The 26,066-nt window shown below is 37.5% G+C and overlaps 1 protein-coding gene across 5 annotated transcripts in view; it reads left to right on the top strand.

Moving 5' to 3' along the window:
• SHANK2 (SH3 and multiple ankyrin repeat domains 2) overlaps positions 1 to 26,066 on the top strand; it is a 352,365-nt gene that overhangs the window by 29,526 nt on the left and 296,773 nt on the right. For all 5 annotated transcript variants that reach the window (XM_068684610.1, XM_068684601.1, XM_068684603.1 and 2 more), the window contains exons 4-9: positions 11,730 to 11,949; positions 22,222 to 22,425; positions 23,885 to 23,956; positions 24,534 to 24,642; positions 24,919 to 25,070; positions 25,867 to 26,034. In XM_068684610.1, the coding sequence (XP_068540711.1) occupies positions 11,730 to 11,949; positions 22,222 to 22,425; positions 23,885 to 23,956; positions 24,534 to 24,642; positions 24,919 to 25,070; positions 25,867 to 26,034 (925 nt within the window). The remainder of the gene's footprint in view (positions 1 to 11,729; positions 11,950 to 22,221; positions 22,426 to 23,884; positions 23,957 to 24,533; positions 24,643 to 24,918; positions 25,071 to 25,866; positions 26,035 to 26,066) is intronic.

Genomic DNA, 26,066 nt, shown 5'->3' with positions numbered 1-26,066 from the left:
CTAACAGTCCCCACTAAACCATATCCCTAAGCTCTACATCTAAACGTCTTTTGAAGACTTCCAGGGATGGTGACTCCACCACCTCCCTGGGCAGCCCGTTCCAATGCCTCACAACCCTTTCAGTAAAGAAATTCTTCCTAACATCTAACCTAAAACTCCCCTGGCGTAACTTTAGCCCATTCCCCCTCGTCCTGTCACCAGGCACGTGGGAGAACAGGCCAACCCCCACCTCGCTACAGCCTCCTTTAATGTACTTATACAGAGCAATAAGGTCACCCCTGAGCCTCCTCTTCTCTAGGCTGAACAAGCCCAGCTCCTTCAGCCGCTCCTCGTAGGACTTGCTCTCCAGGCCCCTCACCAGCTTCGTCGCCCTTCTTTGGACCCGCTCAAGCACCTCGATGTCCTTCTTGTAGCGAGGGGCCCAAAACTGAACACAGTACTCGAGGTGCGGCCTCACCAGAGCCGAGTACAGGGGGACGATCACCTCCCTAGCCCTGCTGGTCACAGTGTTTCTGATACAAGCCAGGATGCCGTTGGCCTTCTTGGCCACCAGAGCACACTGCTGGCTCATATTCAGCCGACTGTCCACCATCACTCCCAGGTCCTTCTCTGCCTGGCAGCTCTCCAACCATTCCTCTCCCAGCCTGTAGTTCTGCTTGGGGTTATTGCGCCCCAGGTGCAGGACCCGGCACTTGGCCTTGTTGAACTTCATACAGTTGACCTCAGCCCATCGGTGCAGCCTATCCAGATCCTCCTGCAGAGCCTTCCTACCCTCGAGCAGATCGACACACGCACCTAGCTTGGTGTCATCTGCAAACTTACTGAGGGTGCACTCAATGCCGTCATCCAGATCATTGATGAAATGTTTGAGTGGCCATGGATTAGAAAGGGAGAATGAAAAAATATTCTCTGTTTTTGCCCCATACTTTGAACAATACAGAAGTAAAAAAGGCTGCAGAATATTTGAGAATATACTTTAACTGTGCATTTACGTAAAACTAAGATGAAAGGGCATCTTCACATCCTAGCTAAAAACAAAATTGGTGATTTTGTGTTAGTGATATTGAAATGCATAGAGGAATGATCCTATTGTAAAGAAGATTTTCTGTGAGGGGAGTGGGGACAAAATCTAGAGGTGACCAGCAGGAGAAGTGGTGGCTTTGGAAAGATGGAGCATCAGCTGGCCTACACCTGCAGGTTGGTTACAGGGAGGTTACGGAGATGATAGAGCCAGGTTCTGTGCAGTGATGAATGGCAGGAGGACAAGAGAGAGAAGGCAATAAGTTGGAACAAGGTCTGACCAGGTATGAGGAAAATCTTTTTCCCTACAAGGACAGTCAGGCAGGGGCAGGGAGGTTACTCAGGGAGGTTACACATTCTCCATCCTTGGAGGTTTTCAAGACAAATGTAGTTAACAGCATGAGAAGCCTGTAATCTCACAGCTGCATCAGCTGTGAGCAGGTTTCTTGACTAGAGAGCTCCATAAGCCCTTCCAATGCAAATGACTGATATTTGTCTTCATTCTGTATTGAGACAGGGACACCTCAGAAGAACAACGATGTAGGATGCTGAACAGTTGTGGTACTCTGATGTGAAGAGTTTGTAGTTCTTGGCTGGAGATGTTTATGGGATTTCTCTTGAACTGGAGAAGAATCTCTAAATCAAAGTATTGTAAGCTGTTATCCAGGGTGATTTGGCATGCTATTTATTTTTAATATTAAATTTCAAACTACACTTGGCATTTAGGGAATGAAGGCTCAAAGAATTATTGATGAATCCTTATATATTTTTAAACTTTATTATCCTTTATATGTATTTTTGTTTCCCTGTTTCTGCATACTAGTTAAAAGCACGCATCTCATTCTTTTTTCTTCTGGCCTAAGAAGTAATCTTTTATTTCTTGAGCTGTTTACTGAAGCCAATAGTTGTGTAGATCGTCTGTGAGGAAAACCGGTATTTTTCATTGTGTTTTGATTGTTAATCAAAAAAGTTAATCTCTTATCTTTACTTTGAGTTGAATCAAAATTTCGAAGGGCAAGAGAATAGTTTATTTCTCAGTTTTTCTTCAGAACTACTGTGCTACCTGTGTCATCTTGGCAGACCATTTAACCTTTCTGAGCATGCAGATATTTTTCCCCAGTCTGCCATCACTATCATCACTCACATACACAATCCTAAAAAAACGTTAATTCCACTATGAACTCAGGCTTGCATGTACAGGCTGGAGTACAGGTTAAAGCCCAAGTTGTGCATACCTTGGGGGTGGAAAATAAGCAGGCAAGATGCAGATAAGATCATCAGAGTTCCTCTTTTAAAATTTCATTTGAAAAAAATCAGGTAAGTTTTTCTGCAATTTGGAGAAGAGAAGCCTGGAGACCATCTGCCAGTGGGACACAGGGATATTTGCTGCAGACTTGCACAGATGGGTGCAGAGAGAGCGAGGACACACACAGCACATGGCTTTGCTTACACTGGAGGCTGGCTAAACCACAGGCTGGTCACCTACCTGGCTGTACAGTGTGCACATCCTTTCTGGGTCACCGTTCATTTGTTGTTTCCCTCTTGGTTAGGAAAAGAAATTAAGTTTATAAAGGCCAAGTAGTTCCTTCTGCCTTTCTTCCCTGTTCTCTATCATGTTGATTTCATGATCTTAACTGAGGCCAGGGCTTACTTCTGCTTGGCTCTGCAAGGCAGCAAATGAACTAGAAGCTTATTTGCCTTATGTATTGCTTCCTATTACTGCCAATATAGTTGTCAGTGCTGGTAAGAAACAGCCACAACTTAGAATCATAGAATTCCTGACCTGCATTTGTAGAACTGCTCCTGATCTGAGGCTTCAGCACACTGGTATACATTTCAAATCTCCAACTATAGGGCACTTCAGCATGGCACTGCCCTGGGGTGACAGGCTCTGGAAAGTCTGTGCCCTCAAGGACCATCTCTGCTGCAGACATTGGGTACCAGGTATCCTCTGCAAGCTTCAAGGGATGTCTCCTAGTGTATTGAAATTGTAGTGAATTTGTTGAAAGTAAATAAGAAAAAAACAAACGAGCACAACAAGAAAGGGTAATTTATTTTTTTTTCACCCATCTCTCAGACAAAGATAATATAATTTTGTAGGAAAAATAAACCATCTATTTGAAGCTTTGCTTTTTTAACTGGACCCTTATTTCTTTGACCAAAATAATGTATGCAATAAGACTATTTTTGGCAACACAGCAAATTCATTTCAGTAACGTAGTAGCCCTCCATCAGGATCATACTTGAAGAAAATTCAGGTAGAACTTCATAACAAAAACCATTCATAACTAACTCACTTGTAGATAGAAGAGTCTGTCTTTTCTACTCTCAGGATCTGTTCTAATCTACATTAACAAGACAGCAACAGTGCTTCTCTGTTCATTTGAATAAAAAAAAAAAATAAATTCTCTCACAAAAATGTTTTTTTATGGATAAAAAGGAAAATAAATTGATAAGCATAAAGTGCAAATTAACAAGCAACCAAGCTGCTTTATCCACCAGGGAGATGCACCAGAGGTAAATACCTTCAACAAGCTTTGATTTTTTTTTTCCAATTCTTATTGTAAGTCTAAGACTTTTAAAATTCTCTTATGTCCTTTCCCTTCCAACATATTATAATCTTTGTGATATTTACGTAGTCAAGTACAAGTAGATGCTGGAAACAGAAAGCCTAGAAGATAAAATTGCTTTCTCTGCAAGCCTACAGTTGAGGTAAGGAAAACTTCTGGGAAAACCAAAACAAGCATTATATCCATCTTTTATGAATAGATAATGATCTTTTTAAATTGAAGTGGTGTACTACTTGCACATTGCTTAAAGAGAACAATTCATAACTACTTACTCAGTTTGTATAATTCTCTTTTTGAATAACTGAATGGGGAAATATATTTTTTTAATTGCTGAAGTTTGCAACTTTGAAGTATGCTTAATGAAAGTTAATATTTATATCTTTATTGTGATATTATCAAGAAAAGCTTTATTGGCTTGAAAATTGGATAGACTTTTCCATGTTTCATGTTGGATCTTAAAACTTTCCCTGACTGTTTTTCTTATGAATGCATGTAGGTGTCACATCTTCGTGCAGCCATTCCTAAAGTAAATCTGTTGACTTCAGCAGGTTTACATCCATTATTGTTTCCCCATGCAAGGTATGAAATTGCTTAAAAAGGCTCTCAGAGGGTTACTGTGTCTATATTTTACTCCAAACAAGATCAACAGTATAAAGATTATATGGCAGACTTTCAGGATCCAATGCTAGCTGCTTAGAAAGGGTATTTATCTGAATTTATGAATTCAGGACAGATCTCATATTTGGTATGCTGGTGAGCTTTGGTTTCTGGGGTAATTTGCTTTGCTTTAGTCTTAATTTTTTTTGTTGCTGTTGTTTTGTTTTGGTTTTCCTATTTGAATTAGTTACTTAGCTGCTATTTATGTAGCATTTGTTTTAACATCTACTTAAAGTGTTTTAGAATACTGGATTAATACACCCTGAGCAGATGAATTCTCAGACTGAAAGTTGTTTTTGCAAATAAGTGTACGCAACCACTTTGGCGTCCAGTCATTTACTTAATGCTTCAAAATGCATTACGATTTCATCCTAGGTAAAATACAGCATCCATTGCAAGTATTATTTAAATAATTACTTAGGCGTACAGTTGTTCGTTAAGAAATATATGTTCTAATAAATGTACAAAAGCAGAGGCCGTATTAAAAATAACAGTAGAAATGAAGAGAGCCTAGAAGCTACCTACCTTGGGGCTCAAGGGGCTGGCTGTAATTCCTTGTCTGGAGTGGTGACCTTTAAATAAAGGTCAGATAGGTTTGCACTGGAAACCTTACAGGTGCTCAACGGAAGACACTTAAGATATTGTATTGCCAATGGGAGTTGCCCTTTTCTGTAAACTTCACTGTGGTTAACATTTATAAATACTTGGCTGTGTTTCCCCTAGTAATATGCTTGAATCTTCTCCTTTCCCTCTCCTTCTCTCCTTCTCAACAGGTTTTGTTTTCTCAAATTGAAAAGTTGCTTCTACTTCAAACATTTTAAAGCTTTTTCCATAATGGCCTCTCTTCCAGACTTGCTCATTCAACACAATAAGTCACTTATCTACCGCATTCTTTGTATCTGTCCTTTTCCAAAATCTCTTTTTGCATCTGCCTGATTGAAGTTTAGGCTTTCCATAAAGATACTTTGACCATCTGAATTGTTTATAAATAAGATAAACAACAAGTAGAATGGCTGGAGGACAAGAATTTTATCTTTGGACAAAAAGCTGCTTGGCACCTTAACAAAACTTTCAGAAAACTACCCTATATTTGTAGAAATAGGTTAAATGTGTAGATTTTATATGTTTTAGGAGTGCTAATGGTGAAGTACATCTGTAAAAAGAACAAATTACATTCTTCCAGTCTGATCTTAAGACCCACTTTAATCATATGATGTTGGTATTTAGGACTCTGAATACCAGAAGTTAATGGGGCTTAGCCTCTTCTTGGCATGTCTGCATTGCACAAATATACATGAACAAGGGATAACAACCTACCTCAGAATAAGAAGCGGGTTCAACAATCCCTTCACTGTTTCTCTCTCTCTCTCTCTTTTTTTTTTTTTTTTTTTTTTTGGTTTGTTTGTTTATTGTTTTTAAAGGAAGGGGGAAAAAAGTGTCACACTTGATCACTTTTGCAAAACAATTTGTCTCTGTCACCTGTGCAGCTTACCTAGCAGAGAAATCAAAGACTGCGTAAGTCAGCCTTGAAACAGGGCAGTGAGAAGAATCTTCCAGTGGTGCTGGGGATGACAAATGGGTATTGCCATTGATTTTCAGTACTGATTTCAAACCAATATTTAAATCTGAGGGTAAGAGATACTGGGACGAGAAACAATAGCTTCAGAGAAAACTAAAAGAGGAATTTTGCTTGGTGATCTGGTACATGAGTACTCAACACACATCTTGTAAAATATTTATTTGATTGTTTCAGTTATTTAACAGAGCGATAAAAAATGCATTACCAGACAGTGCAACGAAGACAAATTTAAGAGAAGGAGTGATATAAAGGGAACGAAACTGTAAATACAGGGGTGTGAATAGCAAAATATTGTATGATTAAAATTTTTAGGTAATTACCTTGCAGGGGGATTTTTTTTTTTAATAGCGTGCAGGAGATTTGGCTTTCTAGTGTTTTCTCCCACACAGTAAAAGTGCTTTACAGAATTAAGAACCATTTTGCAGAGGTGGATCAAGAGAACTGTGGGATAATAGATTAACTTTCTTAGAGTCCTCATCCTCTTGATGCACGTCCTCATCCTCTATTTTCCAGTCTACTAAGCTACAGCTATACTTCTAAATCAAATTGGACCAGGAGGTGTTCCCTTGGGGAACAGGCTGGCTCTTTTGCAGAAGACCCCCAGGACTGGAGCCTGACCAGCAAAGCTTTGCATGGTGTCACATCAACACCAAAGCTCACTCCTGGTCTGGTGGGCCTGGGAGAACAGGGGAAGCTGCAAGGGCCTCATCTTCCCTGGGATTTTACTGTGAGCTGGTTAGCATTCCTTATATACTTTTTGTTTTTCTGCATGCAGAGGTATTATTTCAGGTTTTTGCATTTTCCTGAATGATTTTTGTATCAGTAGGTTTCAGTAAGCAGTCCTGTTCTGAGTTATATTTTGGTGCTAGTAATGAAGAGGTTTTCATTGGCATGAATCAGCTTGTCATATTTACATAGATTTCTTTCTCGTCACATAGGCAGTAGTCTCACAGATTCACTTTATGCTGGCAACATTAATGCTGCTTTTGGAAAAAGTTGTTTCTGCCCTTTTTATGCCCTGGCTATTTGCTTCTGGCCATCTGCCATCTTCTTCCCCCTGCTAATACAAACATTTGCATAGTGATCCAGCTCAGGGATGTGATGGATGCTGAAGCTAACTTCCGAAAACAAAAGGCTGGTCTTTAACCTGGATTGCTTCTTTGGGATACGATGCTGGTTTACAACAGCTTTAAAGCAGCATTGCAAAGTGGAGTCTAAATCCATCAAATTGGCCATTGGAATCTGTCTGCCAATCAGATTTTGTTTTCCACAGTCCTTTCTGCACTGCCGTAAAGAGGCGTAACATGCACAGTGCAGTGTGACTGCACCCATGTCTCCAGTTCCATCTGAAATTCATTTTTGTTTTACTATTAATAAATTTAGAAAAGGCAATGCTTGATCTTCTTCTGCATTTTAATTTAGTAGCTTGGAGAGCTGGTTCTTGCTCTCATATGTATAATCCTGAATAAATCCAGAGAATCCGAGTGTTAGGAGCTGGCAGATTTTACACAGATGGAAATCCCTTTTCTGAATAGTATTTCTTCACAGTTAATTATTAAATGCCTCTTTCTAGCAGTTACTGTTATTCTAACAGCAGAATTTTCTCACAGTCTGGTTAATGGTATTACTCAGCCCATAACAATGCCTACTCTGTGGCTGGGATATTCCCACAGGTACATTTTTAACTCGTCTGACAATAGCTGCCTAGAGGGTTTCTCCCTGAAGGCAACAGGGCTGCTATTGTGCAAGTGAATGTTTATATAAAAATAGATTGTTCTTATCGAGACTGAGAGACAGCGGCCCTTGAATTTGAAACCTTGCTCTGAGATGTATCCTTTGGTGGCCTTGGGCAAGATATTTGATGCGTGTGCCTCAGCCACATTTGAAGGAGGGGAGAGCTAATAGCTGTTTTGATCAGTCTGTAGTGGGCACTTGTGGAGAACCTAGCCTTTATTCACATGGCAGCAAAACCGAAATCTCACAGGTCAGGGAAGGAAGTGTTGAATCCTTAAATGTCCTTTATTGTGACTTCCATACAAAAATTTAGCTTCTGTGTTACGGGTGCATTTCCTTCTGTCTTGCCATATGCTAGTCTTTCCCTCTGCAGAAACCCAGGGGGAGTGCGGCCGCAGCTGCCTTGCCTTTCTGCTCTCTGCTGTGCCAGCGTGGATGGACACGGTGGGGACTCCAGTGCCCTGCTGGGCTGGGCAGGGACTCTGCCTTCGTGCCATTCTCTCTCTTGAAGCTCTTGCAGAAGTGATCACCAGAGGAGTGCCTCAGAGGAGCGGGGTCTCTGTGCTGAGCTGCAGGCTTTGGGTGGCTGTCAGATGCAGGACTGCTGGGTTTGGTCCATGGAAACTCAACAAGCACCCATGTTCACCTCACTTGTCAGTGCTGATATAACAGGGAGAGGACCTTATATGAGATCTCTTTTTAAGCAGTTTTTTCTGTATATTTGGTTTTGCTCCAGTTTACCACTACAGAACTAGACGGGAGAGCTTGTTACTTTTTAGGATAAAAAAAAATCACATGTAGCCTTCATCAAGTTGAAGATTTTAAGACATGATTTTGTACCAGGGATGCGTACTGGGTATCTTATAATGATGTATCTATGTTTATTTAAGATACCATGTCCAATATTTGTGCATATTAAAGATAGTTTAAGCTCTTCAGTAAATATTTAGTTTATAATATTTAGGAAAATTGAGCATAAATTTTAAGATATGTATTTAATACATTCTGTCCATACAACACTTATCAGCTATAAGGCTCCAAAAATGGACAGGTTTGTCACTGCTCTTGCCTTTCCCTCCTGTATCAGTTTGCACCCACTGGAGCACACCATTCAGGTACATAGAGCTCTGGGAGTTGGATTTCTTCCCTTTTGATAACTTGTTTTTACTTGTTTCTTTTACTTGTTCTTACTGTTTTCTAAAGATCTCTGGAAATCTGTTTTAATTTAGTGAGAAACTTCTCTCCACTCAGCACACTGATGCATTATATCACTATAAAAAACTATCAGCTTAAACATAGGAACCAAAGGTCTGCTATGTTTAAAAAAAAAAAAAAAGTGGAAAGAACAAAACCCAAACAATTGTATTATTAAAAACTAATCTGTATTTTATCTACGTAACATCCTTTTGAACCAATAAATAACGTTCTGCCAACTGGAAATTAGGAGCCTGTGCTGCTGTATTTTCTTCTGCAGTAAAAATATAGATAAGCCAAACAATATGCCTTACTTATCCTCAGTTTATGGTTTTGGTTGTGGAAAAGTCTTTGATATATCGCTGGGAAAAACCTGAAACAGCTCCTAAAAGATAACATGCTCCCTGTGGGAGCAGTAGTAGTGAGCATCTCTGGTTAACAAATGACAGCATATTCTGTTTCCGTGCAAATTAAGAGCCAAACAACCAAGTTACCTAAGGTGTGTGTGTGTGTAGACTGAGATTTAAGAGAGGGATGTTTGATCTCTGCACCCTGGAAGGATCTGCCCTGCACACTAGTTTAGTGTCTCCAGTGGTCAGATCATCTTGTTTAAAAAAAGCATTTAAATGATCTGTTTCTTGGTAGTGCTGGTGAGGCATAAATTCTGCTCTTTTTGCTGTTGTAGATAGTCTTTCATTATCCTTTCTGTGGTTACTTGTGCATTTTTTTTGGTCTATATTGTAGAAAATTAGGTGCCTTACACATTGCTGATACTTTTCCAAGAAGTTCTATTCAACTTAAGTGCATGGTATATGGGAGATGGTTCTTCAGCTGGTAATTTCCCTTTGTTATTACAACATGAGATATTTCCATGTAGTTCTTGCATGAAAATCCACTTGCCAAAGCTTTGGGATTTTATTTTATTTTATTTTTATTTTTTCCAAATTCAGCTCTCTATTTCTATGCTGTATAATTGCAGTTTACTGCTCTCTGTTAGAGTTGTTGAAGCCATTGCCCTGGAATATATTATGCTCTCAGATGGCTTTAGGGAGAGACAAACTGTGGGATGTTCTTTGTGTCTTTTTTCTTGCGCTCACTGGCCCATATGTCTTATGCTCTTAAAATACTGTGTATCAACCTACTATATTTTGGTTTCATGTGATTCAGCATTGGCAGATAAATAAGGAAGCCATTGAGATGTTTAGGCTGTTTATTGACTTAAGGTGCTTTGGAGAGCAGCATTAATCTACAGTTCAGTGAAGCAGTAAGATGATGAAATATTCCCTCAAGAGTTTTCTTTTGTAAATAGAGCCTTGCATGAAGCTGCTGTGTACTGGCATGCTTTCAGATTTTTGAATGCATTGTTTTTGTCTTCATTAGTAATTACAGCTGAGGGTAATAATACTGGAATTGTCCTTCACCAGAAATAACAATACTACTTGATGATGTGGGTATGTGATGTGCTTTGGAAATGCTTGACTTTGACCTCAAGCTCGATGCTTGCCTTGCCACTGCCTGTGCTCTGGTGCAGGCACTGGCATAGGGACACCTTAAAATTAGAATTTGCTGAATTAGAAGTTGTCTTTGATGCCTGCTTTGTAAGCATATCAGTATAAATGACCGGTCATTGAAGAGAAATGAGTAACATGGTCATGATATTTAGTTGACTCAAACTGAACAGTGAGACACAGTGGTACGAAGTGTTCTCCTAGTCCCTGCTGCTGTTTGACTCTATTTACTTTTGGGGATCTCACTGTGAGACCATTGTACAAAGCGTATGTTTGGAGATCTTGGTACAATGACCTGGCATGTGAGTGACCTTGGCAAAGTCAGTTTTCTCTTCTGCTTTAATGTCACTTTAATGGGGGCCAACAGTGGAACTGGTTGGTATTTTTTCTTTTAACTGTGGAATTTTTCTTTATTAAAAAGCAGAGAAGTTCTATTTGAAAGTTTCTTATGGAAAATGTGAAAAATAATGTTTACATTTTTCTTGCCTCTGAAAACTGAAAAAGTATGTGCTTGTCAAGCACTGCAAAGTTTATGATGATCTTTCCATTTCTTTCCAGTATAAATTTTCCCTCATTGTTCCACAGAGTAATAATTTTCATTTCCAGGAGAAGCTTTGTGTTTGTGGGACAAAAAAGGTCTATTGCTGTTGTAGCTGGTAAACCCCAGAAGGAAAATTTTTTGTTGTTCTTACTTTGAGCTCTTAGGTTATGCAATCTGAATGCAAATATCCTTACTTTAGCCTAATCTATATCACAGATTAAAAGGTATTACTAAACTCTCTATTTAAATACATATAATAGAAAGATTTTGGTAGTGTAGATAATAAAGGGTGTTATACAAGCCAGAGACCACAAAGAAGAATCTGTATCTGTCTAGCTCCCTATAGGATTTCATTTTTGGTTGATTCTGCTATTTGCAAATACTGTCTTTTATTGAAGAGATAAAAAATAAATTTTTTAAAAATATTTTATTTCTTTCATTGAAACCTGTACAGTTTCTCAATTACAGTTAGGTCTCAATGATGATGTTAGTTTAGCAGCTATATTAATTTATTGAAATGTCTTGTTACACTGGGAGAAATACGCTTTGAGGTCAGGTCTAGCTGACCTGTATCTGGAATTACAGTTTACAACACTTCTGTTTAACAGAGAACTTGGTGATGGTGCAGGGTTTCTCTGGATCTTTTGGAAAGCCAAGAGTGCCTGGAAGAAAGGTCGTTTTCTCTTTCATTTCTCTTTTCTCTTTCTCCTACCCCTTTTCCTCTTTAGTAGTAAACTGGTAGCTAGATTTATTTCCGTTGCACTGTGCCTACCCCTATAAATTACAGGAGGAAATAAAAGGAAGATGAAACCTATGACTTCACTGCTGAAATGTGTATTACTTCTAGGAAAACAAACCTTGTAGCTGATTTGTTTTTAAGACTTTATCCATATATGCTTTTTTCTCTTTCTGCTTTGTATTGACAGGATAAAAAGCTTGAACATGCCTCGTAGCCCAACATCAAGCGAAGATGAAATGGCACAAAGCTTTTCCGACTATTCTGTTGAATCTGAATCAGACAGCTCCAAAGAAGAAACTATTTATGACACAATTAGAGCAACCGCAGAAAAGCCAAGCAGCAGAATGGACGACAGTCAGAGCAACACTCTAGTGATTCGAATTATAATACCTGATCTACAGCAAACAGTAAGGGATTTTACATGACCATTTTTAAAAAGTTTTAAAATTATTTACTTTGCTGTTTTCAGTCCAGAGTAGATCTGTTTTATTTTCTTGTATTTTTTAATAGATCAGTCAAAATTTATGTCCTGTTTTCTTTCACATCTAATTTTCTTACAGTGGTGGTATGTCCAATGGATTGCCTAAAATAAGGGACCATCCCAAGCAAGGGAGTGTATTTAGCATGTTAACTTGATGAAAGCCGTGACCATAAAGTTAAACCCTTGTTTGCATGACTGAGTAGAGTAAGGAGAATTTTGGATCTAAAAATCTTACCAGAAGATGAGGGTTGAAACCAAAAATCACATCATCTCTAGAAAAACCTCACATATAGGTAACCCCACTGTCTTCTTGTTTTTCTATTTGTGAGATAGTTTGTGATTACACTAAATTGGGGTTTGGCAGGAGGTCATTGATCTCTCTTTAGTCACCTTTTTGTTGTCTTCTCATGAAAAAATAGCCGCCTTAGAAAGCTGAAGATATTCAGAGCATAAAGATAAGGAAAGAGACACCAAAATAAATCTTCCCTTCCTCCTATGCTGCTATGCCTTTATTGTGCAGTGCTGTTTTTCAGCCTTCCACCTGGAGAAATCAGGAAACTTGGAGGAAGGTTTTACAGTGACATGAAATTACTGTTTTATTCTTTCTCACCTCTTCACCACTTATATTGGATACATAACAAAAATGGTAAAATGAACCTTTTTTGATTTTTCCGAGAGGAGTCAGTAAAGTTAACTTGCAAATGTCCTAAACCTATGGCTATGTCCCACATCCCTTAGTCTATTGGATGAAAATAGAATTTTCAATAAAAGATTTAATCTCTTAAGTCTTACTGAAAGAGACATTAAGCAGAATTTCCATTTGTTTAAAATTATATGATTAATTTGATGATAAAAATGATATTTCAATCAAAAAATACATTGTGGATGTTCCTTAGATATTAAAAATCTACAGTCCAGATTCCTTGCTCTTTCTGGTAACAAACTACTAAGTTGTGTTTCCTTTATGGTAGAATACGTGAGGTTCAGGACACGGAAAGTTAGGAAAATAAATCTGCAACAGTTTGCTGTTGTTATTTTTTAAGTAAAAGAATCATTGTCCTCCAGAAATGCTACAAATGGAATAGCAATTGCATCCTAGAGAAGGTCTTGGGAGTTGCTGATTCCCTCCAGAACCACAACTTGTCTAAGTTTGTGATTGATTATCTAAATTATCCTGGGCCTTCCTGAATGCTGTTTGGATTTTCAGTTCATGGTAGACATCAGACTTTTTTTTTTATTATTATTATTTCAAAGATGATTATAAAAACCACATCCTTTTCATGGATGTCTGTTACATACATCACTCCATGCTGACATTTAAGATCTACATCATTCTGTGCTGCCAGTGAAGATTTATCTAACATGAAATTACTTCTTTCTTTTTAATTAAGTTCATTTTTGGAATGATAGAGATGGCCTGTCTACAGGCTGACAGGAAAGAGATGTTTTGACAGTGGCCTTAGGTGTGATTGTAGAGCTCCCTTTTTAAATCTCAATCCCCACAGTGCTGCTGAAATTGAGAAAAACCTGTGCTGGAGTTGGGAACATTGCCTCTTCAATTCTTGCATTTAATGTTTTATTTTTTACTTAAGGTTTGAACCTGTTTCTGCTGTAATTACAGTTCCACTCTAATAGTTGAAATTGTACGAGATTAAAATCTGTGAAGAAAAGGTGGTGTGGGACCTAAACTGATGGGAAGGCTTTTGAGGGAAGAGCAGCACTGTGGTTGCTGGGAACCACCCATGGCATCCTTATTAAGTCTTGTATGAAGCAGTCATTACCTTGGATCTTTCATTTCAGTGTTGATTGAAATATTGAAATCCATTATTGTGCATCTTAAATTTTAAAAAGATTTTCCCTGTAATGAAGTCCTCTGTCAATGATCCTAGCGGTCTGCTCTATCTTTGATTATGATCAGTGCTCAATGAATAGATCCAGTATAAACAGAAAGATCAGCTTTACTTGCTGACTTCTCTCTGCTGTTAAAATCAAAGAGATGTTAGCCTCCTGAAGTCCTCTCATTTCATTATTCTGTTTCTTAGACCAATAATCATTTACTTATTGACGCTGTTGAAACAATTATTGTTGTTTAAATTCATTTTGTGCAGGAAATGAAATAAAATGCATTTTAGGTTTCCTGCTTCATTTGTTCATTTTTATTGCTTTACTTTTCAGTGTTTTTTTTTTTTTTTTTTTTTTTTGTGTGTATGTGTTTGTTTGTTTTTTGATTTTCAGTAAAGTATTAATGAAAAGTAACTCAGTTGTTTTAAATAATCCTATAGCAGATGATCTATGTCTGATTTATCAGCCCACAAGCTCTTGTTCAAAAAAGTGAAACCTGGATTTAGTTTTACAAATGAGTAGCTTAAATGCAGTGTAGCACAGCTCAGTAAAGATAGGTTTGTGAGCTGTGTTATAACACAAGCCAAACCCAATATGCACCCCATTTGCTGTGTAATCACAATTAATTTACTATAAAAGTTATTTGAAATTATGCTGTTTAATCAAAGAAGCATGAAATTGCATTATTTAGTTTTATATTTTCATTCTTTATTAGTTTTTAGGAAGTCTCACCAAGAATGTATTCTTTTAAAGGAAGGTAAGTATAAGGCTTCAGATAAAGTTGAACTCACTTGGCGGGTTTAAATCCCTAGCTGAACTCACTAGGGATAAAAGTTTGCTCCTCTGCAGTGATGGTGGTGTAAATCACCTTTAATTCATTGCAAATATAAGATAATCACCAAGCATAATAAGTAGGATGTTCTGCTATAGAAAACTATAAATTATCACCCATTGTAGGAAATTTATCTTACTGCCCTCTTATTCTCATCTGAAACTTTAAAGATATTTCAAACCTCAACAAGGTCTTATAAAGACTTATTTTTCAGTTATTTCATCAATTCTCTTTTTGTCTCCTTTTCAATTCAGATGGTAATACAATGTGTTGAAACAATACTTTGTAGAAAGAATATTTTTTTCTGCTTTTGTTCATCATCTGTGTTCAACTAAGTGTCATCCTTAGCACAGGAGCAAGGAGAATGTTTAAATGAGTGATTAAAAGATTCCCTGATTTACCAAAATGACTGAGGGAATAGAGCACATAAAAAGCCCTCCATATTCACAAACATATGTGCTTAGGAGAGTGAGCAAAAAAGCTGCATCACACAGCATTTAATTTCCTGATTTAATAAACCAGGAGGCTCAGCTTTAATAGCCCCGTTACGGAATAAGACACAGGTGTAATCTTTTGAGCAGTAGCTTATTTGTAGTGCATCCAGCACAGAGGGCTCCGGCTGGCTTCACAGTGACCCCTACTTCTTGCTGTTATGATGGGAATCATGGTAACTGGGTGTTCCTCCTCTCCTGGCCAGAGTGGCCTCTCCATTAGTGCAGAGGATTCAGATGGGTAGGATCGAATACTTCACCTGGGCTTGAAACTATCCCAACTACCTACCTCGTGCCCAAAGGCAGCCGTATCCGCATATGCCATTGAATGACTGTTGGATATGGAAAACTAGCGAGCTGATGCTCCTGTGTTTTCCTTTATGATAGATGGCATATCTGACCTCTCCCTGGATCTTACCTGAATTGAGGATAAGTCTTGTATCCATTTCCTCTATCAGCCCATGCAGTAATACGTTGTAAGAGGTTTTGCCTCTAACTGGAAGCAGTCTGGTTCTTCTCCTGTTGCTCTTGTCAAGAAAAGCTCTGCATGGTGCTCCACCGGTGATGTCAAATGTTTTGTCTTCAGAATTGCTCTTTATCCCCGACTTAAAGAAGAGATCTGTCAGCCAGTTGTTTGTAGGAATGTTTTTATTGTTTTGCTATCAACATATGGTGGTTGTTCTGCTCTTCTGTTTTATCCTATGCTTATGTGCTCCCTCTGGGTTATGTTTAAAATCAGAATGCTCAGATTCAAATGTTTTATTAATTTCTGATGTTGAGAAGGGATTGGGTCTGTTGAGAACTTCTTTGAAATGCTTTCTGCCCATCTGTTTTGCTGTTCCACTTCAGTAATAAGCAAAACTTCCCCCTCCCCATTTTTTTTTTTTTTTAAATATTGGAATTTTCTCACAAAACACTGTTTGGTAAGTGGCAGCTTGGTACAGCAACACCTTAAGTTGTAACTGCTTTTTGGTTTTCCTATTCTGCATTGCTTTTTATACATTTGTATCCTTCCTTATACATTATTTTTTTTCAGTATTTGTTAAGAATCTTCCCTTCAGTACTTTTCTTTCCTGGACAAAGTACTTGTTTAGTTTGTGCAACTTTTATTTTATGAAGGTAGAAACACAATTGTCACGTCTGCAGCTTGAGACGCTTTTTTTTTTTTTTTATTTTCCTTCTTAAGAAGACCCTTTTTTGTTTCCTATCTTTCTGCTGTCCACTGCCTCAGATCCATTGCAGGGTTTCTTTTGCAACTTTCACGGATATTCTGTACCCCATTTTGTGAATGATTGCTTATTGTTATTTTCTGTTTATAGCAGATATTCCTTTTTTTTGTTTTGTTTTTGTTTTGTTTTGATGATGGAAACACTGTGGGTGCTGCCAAGATCTATACTTACGCCCTGGATGAGAGCAGGTGATCTGCCACCTGGCGGCAATGTGGTCAGGTTTTTTTCTCGATGACCTTTCACCTCATGAATTCTGTGCTTTCTGAATTCATTTTGAGGAAGCAATGCAGTGTGTCAAGGAATTAAGTTGAATACTAGGCATAAATTAAAATGAGGGTGTCTTTTTTTTTTTTTTCCTTTTCTATTTTTCTTTTCTTCTCTTTTCTTTCTTTCTTTCTTTCTTTCTTTTTTTTCTTTTTTTTCTTTTTTTTTTTTTTTTTTTGAGATACCCAACTCTCATTTGCATTTTCCACTTTTTGTTTGTCGCATCTTTAGTAGTGATGTCTTCTATCCAAAGGAATAACTTGTATTTTGATAATCTGACAATCACATTTTGGAGGCAGCTGTACAAACCTTTTGTCAGTGTTCCTCTGTCGCAGCGCAGTTCTGTGTGATTGACATCCACATGAGTCTGATGATAAAGAAGTGTTGGTTGATCGACTTTGAAGGGATAAATGTTATTCCTCAGAGATTCTGTATCATGAACATTATTCCTATTGAATTAATAGCTTCCCTTTAGCTGGCATGGGTGAGCTATATGATTCCCTTGTTCCCTGTCCTGCTGTTACACTTGCGACTTCCTCTTACCAGCATGCAGATGTATAAGACTATAATTGACCACGTCTCTCATGATCAGAAGAGCCTTAACGTTACAAATGCAGATCTCACATTTCATCAGCTGATGCTGCCATGCTGACTTGCTGCTAGACTAGGATTTCTAGTGGCCCAGTGTGATTTTGACAGTGTTTTTGAGTCACTCAGGGCTCTTTCCCTTTTCCCCCTTTTCCCTGTTTCCTTTCCTTTCCCCTTTGTTTTCCCTTTCCCCTTTCCTTTTCCCTTTGAATAGGTCTGTTGTAATTTTATGTAGACAGCATTCTGGTCTTGGGATGCAACAAAAAGTTGGCATGAATATATCCCACATCTTTCATATCAAAATATCTGTTTTTTATGTATTTCTGTAGTTCTTTGCCATAAAACTTGTCCCCATTTTCTGTTTTTATTGTTGTTATTTGTTTTTAAATTTATTTTTAAATTTATTTTTTGTTATTAAAAAGTCATTGAAGGTATCCTGCTTGAAAAATTCTTCTGGCTTTTTTAGATTTAGCTGCCGTCTTATTTTCTCATGGTCACCACAGTTATGAAGTTGTGTGCAACAAGAGGGCAGTCTCTCCCAGAGCCTCATGTTTTGCTGCTCTGCCAAACAAATGAATCTGAAGAAAGAAGGCAGTATCCCAGACTCTGTAGATTTATGTCAGATAGGCTGCCAGCAACTGTTACCCCAGAATGACCTGGAAGCCGATCAGAACACAAGTTTGACTTCTGCCATGAAATTAAACGTTGGTACTAGGCTTTTTAAATTCTCCTTTCTTTAAACAGGTGGACACAAGAGAAAAGTAATCCAAAGTCTTAGTGCCTGCCTGGTACTTTTTGAGGCTTTAAGTTCTTTTGAACTATAGCTTGTTTTTACCTAAAACTGGAAGAACCAACAGTATGTTTCAGTGCAGTGGATGGAAAGCATTCCTCAGCCTGCCTGCTGAACTGCTCGATTTCCTCAAGCAGGCAGTAAATCCCAGTTTGCTGACGTCAGATTTCGTGATAACCTGTTATTGACAGTGCATGTTGATGCATTATTATTGATAGTAGTTTTCTGTATGGATTTTGGGCTCGTTCCCAGTCCAGTGTTGATTAGCTGTTTATGTGATAAAGGCAAAGAATCCTCTCCTCTTATGAACATACCTTTGGTGGCTGCGTTTGCACAGTTGTTCATTATGTGTAGATTACTTAGGTGTGAGTCTTATGAAGGTTTGATGTGCTGTAAAATGCTTTCTTCTGTGTGTGGTCTGGCACCCCTCCGATCTGTTTTGTCTATTCCCCTCTGCATAAAGCCTTCATCAGGTGAGCTGCTGCTGTACATGGCTGCAGGCACTCTGCTGTTGGCATCCCATAGCTCTGTCTGCTTCCACTTGTGGTAGCTCCAAATTCCCTAACTTCAGATCTTGTAACCCAAAGAAGATTGTTTAGCAAGATTCAGAGGGCTCTTTCTCTCTCTCTTTCTCTCTCTCTCTCTTTCTCTCTCTCTTTCTCTCTCTCTTTCTCTCTCTCTTTCTCTCTCTCTTTCTCTCTCTCTTTCTCTCTCTCTTTCTCTCTCTCTTTCTCTCTCTCTCTCTTTCTCTCTCTCCTCTTTCTCTCTCTCCTCTTTCTCTCTCTCCTCTTTCTCTCTCTCCTCTTTCTCTCTCTCCTCTTTCTCTCTCTCCTCTTTCTCTCTCTCCTCTTTCTCTCTCTCCTCTTTCTCTCTCTCTTTCTCTCTCTCTTTCTCTCTCTCTTTCTCTCTCTCTTTCTCTCTCTCTTTTTCTCTCTCTCTCTCTCTCTTTCTCTCTCTCTCTCTTTCTCTCTCTCTCTCTCTCTCTCTTTTTCTTTTTCCCCTTGTTTTGTTTTTTAGTCCAACTCATACCCCAGAATGATAATCTTAAATCCTTTTTGGCTGTGTATGTCTCCTTAGTTATAGGGGTGATGTTTCCGTTCTATGGAAGTTCTTTACAAGCATCATTTTCAATATGTATTGGTCCTTTAATCTTGCCAAAATCAGGTCCTACAGCCCAAGTGAGGAGCTCAAAACCTATGGCAAAGTTGATAGTAATTTCAGTAACTTTGAATGCTGAGACACAATCTATCATGTCTCTATTGCAACTTTCCATCTCTACTTGCAAGTACAAGAAGGGCATTTTGATCAGATTAGGCTGTAAAAATAATCATATCACAGATTTAACAGACTAATCTGTAAAAAAAAAAAAAAAAAAAAAAAAAAAAAAAAAGATTACAAACTCTTTGGGCAAGGGCTTATTGCTTTCTGTATTGTGCCCAAATTTGAGCAGTTTAGTAGTGTTAAACCAATCAACTAATCAAAGTATGCATTTGTGTGTAACAAGTTGGCTATATTAAAGGGGTAGCTTTTCATTAGCAATGAAAAAGTCAGGTTTTTAAATAATATTTTGTGAGATAAAGTATGGAGGACAGTGGTATGTTTGGCTGTCCATTTATTTATTTTATCAAAGGTGGGAAAGTTTCTGGCATTTTAAGTATGAAAACAAGGGCAGAATTTTGTCAGTCTTCTGCAGTCTAAAATATTCTATAGAATATTTAAGAAGCTGCTTTCTGTCCCTAAATACAGATATGGCAGAATCTGAGGAATGCCTCTACATGGGAAACTTGATGGGAAATTGTCTGATATTTTTATTATTTTTAATTTATTATTATTTTTATGTAAGGGATCTTAAAATGTGGATTATAACTTTTCTGACTGCAAATTGAGAAGATAACATATCACATCACTGAAGCGGGTAGTACATTGTGAAAGAAGGTACCACACGTACAAGATATTTACGGATAGAATACCCTCTGCAAATTCTTCCTTACATTGTCCCGTTAAACAGAATTATGGAGTTTTATCGCGTAAACTGGAATTTTCTTTGGCATCCCTTTGCTTTCGTAGGTGGGAACCTTGATTACAGAGTTTGACACAAAATGATATTTCTCTATATGAAATAAGGTTTTTGTTGTTGTTTTCTAGGTCTTTTTTCAATTTTTCCACTAGCTTCATGTCTGAATAAGGGCTTTGAGATTTTGAGAAAAATACTGGTATTATATGTGTGCCCCTGTTGTGGAGGCATAAGAAGACTGTCTGGTGCCCAAGTCTCTGCTTTTCTGTTCTTGTGTTTCCTTTTTTAAAATTTGTTTTTGCAAAATGTGCAGAGGGGATCCGAAGTGGTTCAGCACACCCTGGTGCTTCACCCCTGTGGTGTTAAGAATGCAAATATGAAAATTAGATGCAGAATTATTTGCACCTAATGGATTCTTGCATCTTCTTAACTAATGCAACCTATGCATAGGTTCTGCCTTCATGTAGCTGAGGTCTTCTCAAGGTAGGCAATATGGCAGAAGGTGAACAACTGCTCCACACAAAGACATCAACATTGATTAAAATAAGCACATTTGTGTTTCTTGTGAATTGGTAGAAAGGCTAGGCTGTGAATAAGTGAATTTGTGAAATTATTAGTTTCAAAGTGTTTCCACATTTATTCTTCCATTGAGGATTTTATAAAATATTGTAGCCAATGTGGTAGAAATGTAATGGTGATGCATGTATCAAATAACCCATTTTAAAATAAGCCTTTTAGCTACTGCACAAAAAGAATTCCTCACTGCAGTTTCTGCTCAGTGCAGGTGGTTAAGCTCTTATCACCTGTCCTCACGCATTAGATGTGCAGGGTAATGTCAGACATGTGGAAAGTGAAGTATTTGAAGATAAATATTGTGCATTGTTGTGCAATGTGAATAAGCACTATAGAAAGATTTATTTTATTTTGAAATATGCTCTGAAGAAATATGAAATTATTTATTATTTTGCCTATTTATTATTTTGCCAGTTTAACAAGTCTTTGAGAATTAGAAATACCCATCATTATCTACAATGTTTGCACATAATCAAGAACAGATAGACCACAAGAACAGATTGAATGAAAGGAAGCATATGGAATTCACAAGTTGCTGAAAAAAAAAAATTCAGACTTAAATTGCAATCAGAAGTTAGTGTTTTGTATTGTTAAAGCAGTCTAATACCAATCCAAGACTGCTTGTATCTTACTTCTGCCTCCCTCTTTCCTTCATATCTCCATTTAAAGCAAAACAAAAGAACAAAATAAAAAAAATCACAAAACACCATAAAACGTAAATATAAGCAGAACAAAAAATGTTTCCTAGACACCTTTATTCATGACAAAATCTATTATCTCACTTGATTACATTTTTATATATAAGACCATAAATTATTAAAGCTATCTGCTATTTCCTAGGTCAAAACATCTCTGTAGCACATTGCAATGAATTTGGAAGCAAATAAAGTAAATTGGCAGCAGTTATTAAATCCAGCAGTTGGAATAGATAATCCTTGTGGGTCCTTTCCAACTCAGGATATTCTTTGGTTCTGTGAAATTTCTTAACTTCTTAAATTCCTGAATTCCAACTTGGTAAGTATCAGAGAACTGAAAAGGCTCTTTTGAGGTTTTCAAATCCTCTGCTGCCTCACATCACTTATGAGATAGTTCCTGTCATAAGCTTGCCCCAAGATAAACATAACTTAAAACAAATTAGATTTCTAGCCTGAATACTCTCTTTTTTTTTTTTTTTTTTTTTGTGTGTGTGTGTGTGAAACTCTTGCATATCTGACTGGTCATCAGAACATCAAGTTAGGATGAAGTGGATGGTTAAATATCTTGTAACATCCCTTCTTACACTTGGCTTTTCCTACACATTTGCCTTGGAGGCATCCTTTCTCTGAAAAAGGAAGTGGTCTCTGATCTTTGTGGTGGGACATGAAATGTCCTGGGTTTTCACAATGCTTGTACATTAGCTGTTACAGAGGGAGGAGCATCTGCAATATAATCCTGTTGATGTATGCTTTGTCATGGCCTGTATAGATTTATTTTATATATATGCAACGCTTGTGAATTTTAGAATATAAGATAGTGTTTGAATGTTTTCTCATTATTTAGATTTCCTTTATCATTTCTTATCATTTCTCTTTGCAGAAATGCATTAGATTTAACCCAGAAGCTTCGGTGTGGGTTGCAAAGCAACGAATTTTGTGCACTTTGAATCAGAGTTTGAAAGATGTCCTGAATTATGGACTGTTCCAGCCTGCAAGCAATGGTAGAGATGGGAAGTTTTTGGATGAGGAACGACTTCTTAGGGAATACCCACAGCCAGTGAATAAAGGAGTTCCTTCCCTAGAGGTATTTCTTTATATCAAAAATCTGAAATATCATTGTATTCTTCTGATACTGTAAACTGTAATTGAGGTTTCTACATGCAGTAGAATTGTGTTTAGAAACCGTGATCAGCAAGTCTGAACTTGAACCCTTGCTCCCAAAAGTGCTGGTAGAGTAGCAGTAGCTGAATAATAACCCTTTGTCTCCTTCCAAAGGAGGGTATTTTTGTCTCAATGAAGCCTGAGGAGAGTGAGTTTGTGTGAAGCAGTCACCTGTTCTCCTCTCCATTGCTCATACAGGGGCTGCGCAGCTCAGTGTTAAACAGGGCAGAACTACTATGGCACTGGGCAAGCAGAGAGCAGAGCCAGGTCACACTGTACAGCAGGAAGCTGGGCACAGAACTGGCATTTAATTAATTTTGATATTGCTTGTATGGTGGTACATCACCCAGTAGTAATCTGTAATTAACAGACACCCCACTACAACACAAACATAGGAAAGAAGAACCAGGGTCCAGAGAGAGTTCTGAGTCCTGGCTTTTCCAGCAGTTTATTTCTGAGAGCCAATCATATTCATATTATAGCCATAAGCAAAATAAATAACTGCATTATTTTATCATTTTGTCATATTTGTTAGTGTTCCATTTCATGAGTGTTAACTCTACAAAATTCTTCTAGCGACAGCTAAAGGTTTGCAATAAATGGGTTAAAAGTGATCTTATTTAAAAGCTGTTATTACAGCCACCTACCATATAGTCTCCTTGCCCAACAAATGTGCTGCATTCTTTTTGAAATGTGTGTATTATGATGAAATAATAGGAAATTATAATTATGTAAACATGATTTTGGCTGTAGATCTGTCTACTCTAGCCAACGGGCATCAAACTGCTCACAGTGATTGAGTTTCAGTCAAAAGAGACAATCCTATGAACCTAATTCACAGAACCAGTTCTGTTAAGCATCAGGAAAACTATTCCCATGTGTAAGTGCTGCCTATGCTGTTTAAGAGATTTTTCAGGAATCTTTTTTGTTAATTTAAGTTTCAGAAGTGTTATGGTGCTATTTTGAAATACGTATTTTGTTATTTAACATGCCTTCCCAGGCCTTCTTTCTATCTAAGGCTATAAATGAAATGCACAGATGCCTTTAGGGAGAAAGCTTTTTTCACTGTAATTCTTGCTTATTTACATAGATTCTAGAGGCTGATCTTATTTCCCATGTAACTCCACTCATTTCAGTATATTTATACAAGGTAGTAATTTTCCGTACATGAACTGTATGGCCATAATGACACTAAGTTAAGCTGATTATTGGGCTGATTATTGGTGAATATTCAAAATGAAATACTAAGCCTTTATTTTTTTTTAAATTTTCCAAAATCTACATCATCATGGATACTTCCTGGTAAGGTCAGAAATATTCTTGTTATTATTTTTTAAGCAAAAAGGGATATTTTAAATTTTTGTTTGCTTGTTTCCTCTCAGTTTCGATACAAGAAAAGAGTATACAAACAGTTCAATCTTGATGAAAAACAACTGGCCAAGCTTCACACAAAGGTATGCCCAGTTTACTGGGGAAGCGAACAATTGTGTTCTTAGAAAGGTAATGTGTCTGAGAAACTGTAGGAGTTCATTACCACCTGGTCCAATTACCAAACAACAAGTAGTATGTGTTTGTAGTGCCAACAGAGATGTGTGAATTGTGATCTGGGATTTTTGCTTATAGAAAAAATCCCATATTTGACTCTCATGTAGGTGTACAAGTAGTATCGAATGAATCTTATTATGTAAATACAACATGCTTTCAGCATGCTGCAGAAATGCTGATCTATGTCTTTAGACTCATTTGCAGGTCAGAATAATAATGATCACCTTATGTTATCCTAATTTCCTGCTTAAAGAATCTTTCATTCACTTTTTCCTTAAAACTATGAACAACAGAATCCTCTCATTGTGTTTGACTTCTAAACTTTACAAACTGTGTGGTGTATGCTCACAGCATAAAGTTGGGTTCTCCAGGAATGTGAATTTGTTCCATGGTATCAATGGATAAATAGTGACAGAATATTTCACTTTTAGTCAAAAATTTCCTTTTACAATCAGAGGATGATTAATTTGTCACGCTTTGTTTCAGGCTAATTTGAGAAAATTTATGGATCATGTCCACCACCTCTCAGTGGAAAAAATCACAAAAATGTTGGACCGAGGACTGGACCCCAACTATCATGACCTAGAAAGTGGAGGTCAGAACAATAAAAGTAGCAGCATAGCGTAGTACCATGGGGTTGCTCAGCCTAAACTGATTAACAGGTTAAATCTCATGCATTCTTTCTGTTGCGTTCATAACTCTAGGCTAATGGAATCTGTATGGTTTTACTGTCCAAAGAAGGAAATTGATAATTTATGATTTTCTTTAATTAGTACTTTTAACTTCACATTTTTAAAGTTTGTAAAGCAGATGTTCTTTATTTTGTAAACTTGGTCATCTTTTTTCATGTGTATACTATTTTATTCTTCAGAAACACCACTAACTTTGGCAGTTCAGCTTGACAATACAGTAGAAGTGATAAAAGCTCTCAAAAATGGAGGAGCACATTTAGACTTCAGAGCCAAAGATGGAATGACAGCTCTGCACAAAGCAGCCAGAGCCAAGAACCAAGTAACCCTCAAGGTAAATGCTTTTAGTAGCAAATTACACCTTACTTTATCCAGAAAAATACATAAAGGAAAATGCATTCAGTTAATTACTGTATTGTCCCCAATGGATCTTTTAATACATATTTGTTCCAGTGCTTTCTAGTGGTTTTAAAATCTTAGGATTTGCTTTCAATAAAGGGCCTTTTTACTTCTGATTTTTGGGTAGTGATGAAATTCAACTTCATTCACTGATAGATTGGGAAATATCTGCTTGAGGAAATAGGAATAGTATTATTGCTGTTTATCTCTGAAAGTAAATGCCAATGATACAGATTACACATTGTATCTTAACATAGTCTTTTCTGTTTTCTTTCATATTTTAACAGGTATTCTTAAATCACTTTGATATGCTAGATTAAATCTTATGTTTATGGCATTGCTTATTGCCTTTTGACAGATATTGAAATTGCATGACATTTTTGATAAAGCATCCTGTAACTGAAGAGGTAAATGTGTTTCAAAGGCAATGCGACATTTTCAGAGTGCCAGTTCTGAAATTGAATGAAAGATGGAAATAGGACATTGTCACTCACCCTTTCCTTGCTGTCCCTGTAGGCACCTTGAGGTCCTTATTCTTCTGGGGTCATTCCTTCCTCAGCTTACTCTGTGTTGCAGCTTGTTTACAAGTTTCAGCTTGTAAATAAGTGAGCAACAAATACACATTATGGCAAATATCAACCTTGTAATTATTTTAGAAAAAGGTAGAAAAGTCTCTTTTCACTTACAAGTCCCTCCAAATGATAGTTTTAACAGGTTGTGGTTGCTTTCAGACTCTTTTAGAGCTTGGAGCATCTCCTAACTACAAAGACAGCTGTGGCCTGACACCTCTGTACCACACTGCTGTGGTGGGAGGGGATCCTTACTGCTGTGAACTGCTACTTCATGAACACGCTACAGTTAGCTGCAAAGATGAAAACGGATGGCAAGAAATTCATCAGGTAGATAAGAATACTTTTTGGTTAGAGTTCAA

This window comes from Anas acuta, chromosome 5 (assembly GCF_963932015.1).
Source record: "Anas acuta chromosome 5, bAnaAcu1.1, whole genome shotgun sequence".
NCBI lineage: Eukaryota > Metazoa > Chordata > Aves > Anseriformes > Anatidae > Anas > Anas acuta.
This window is presented reverse-complemented; position numbering and strand designations above follow the sequence as displayed.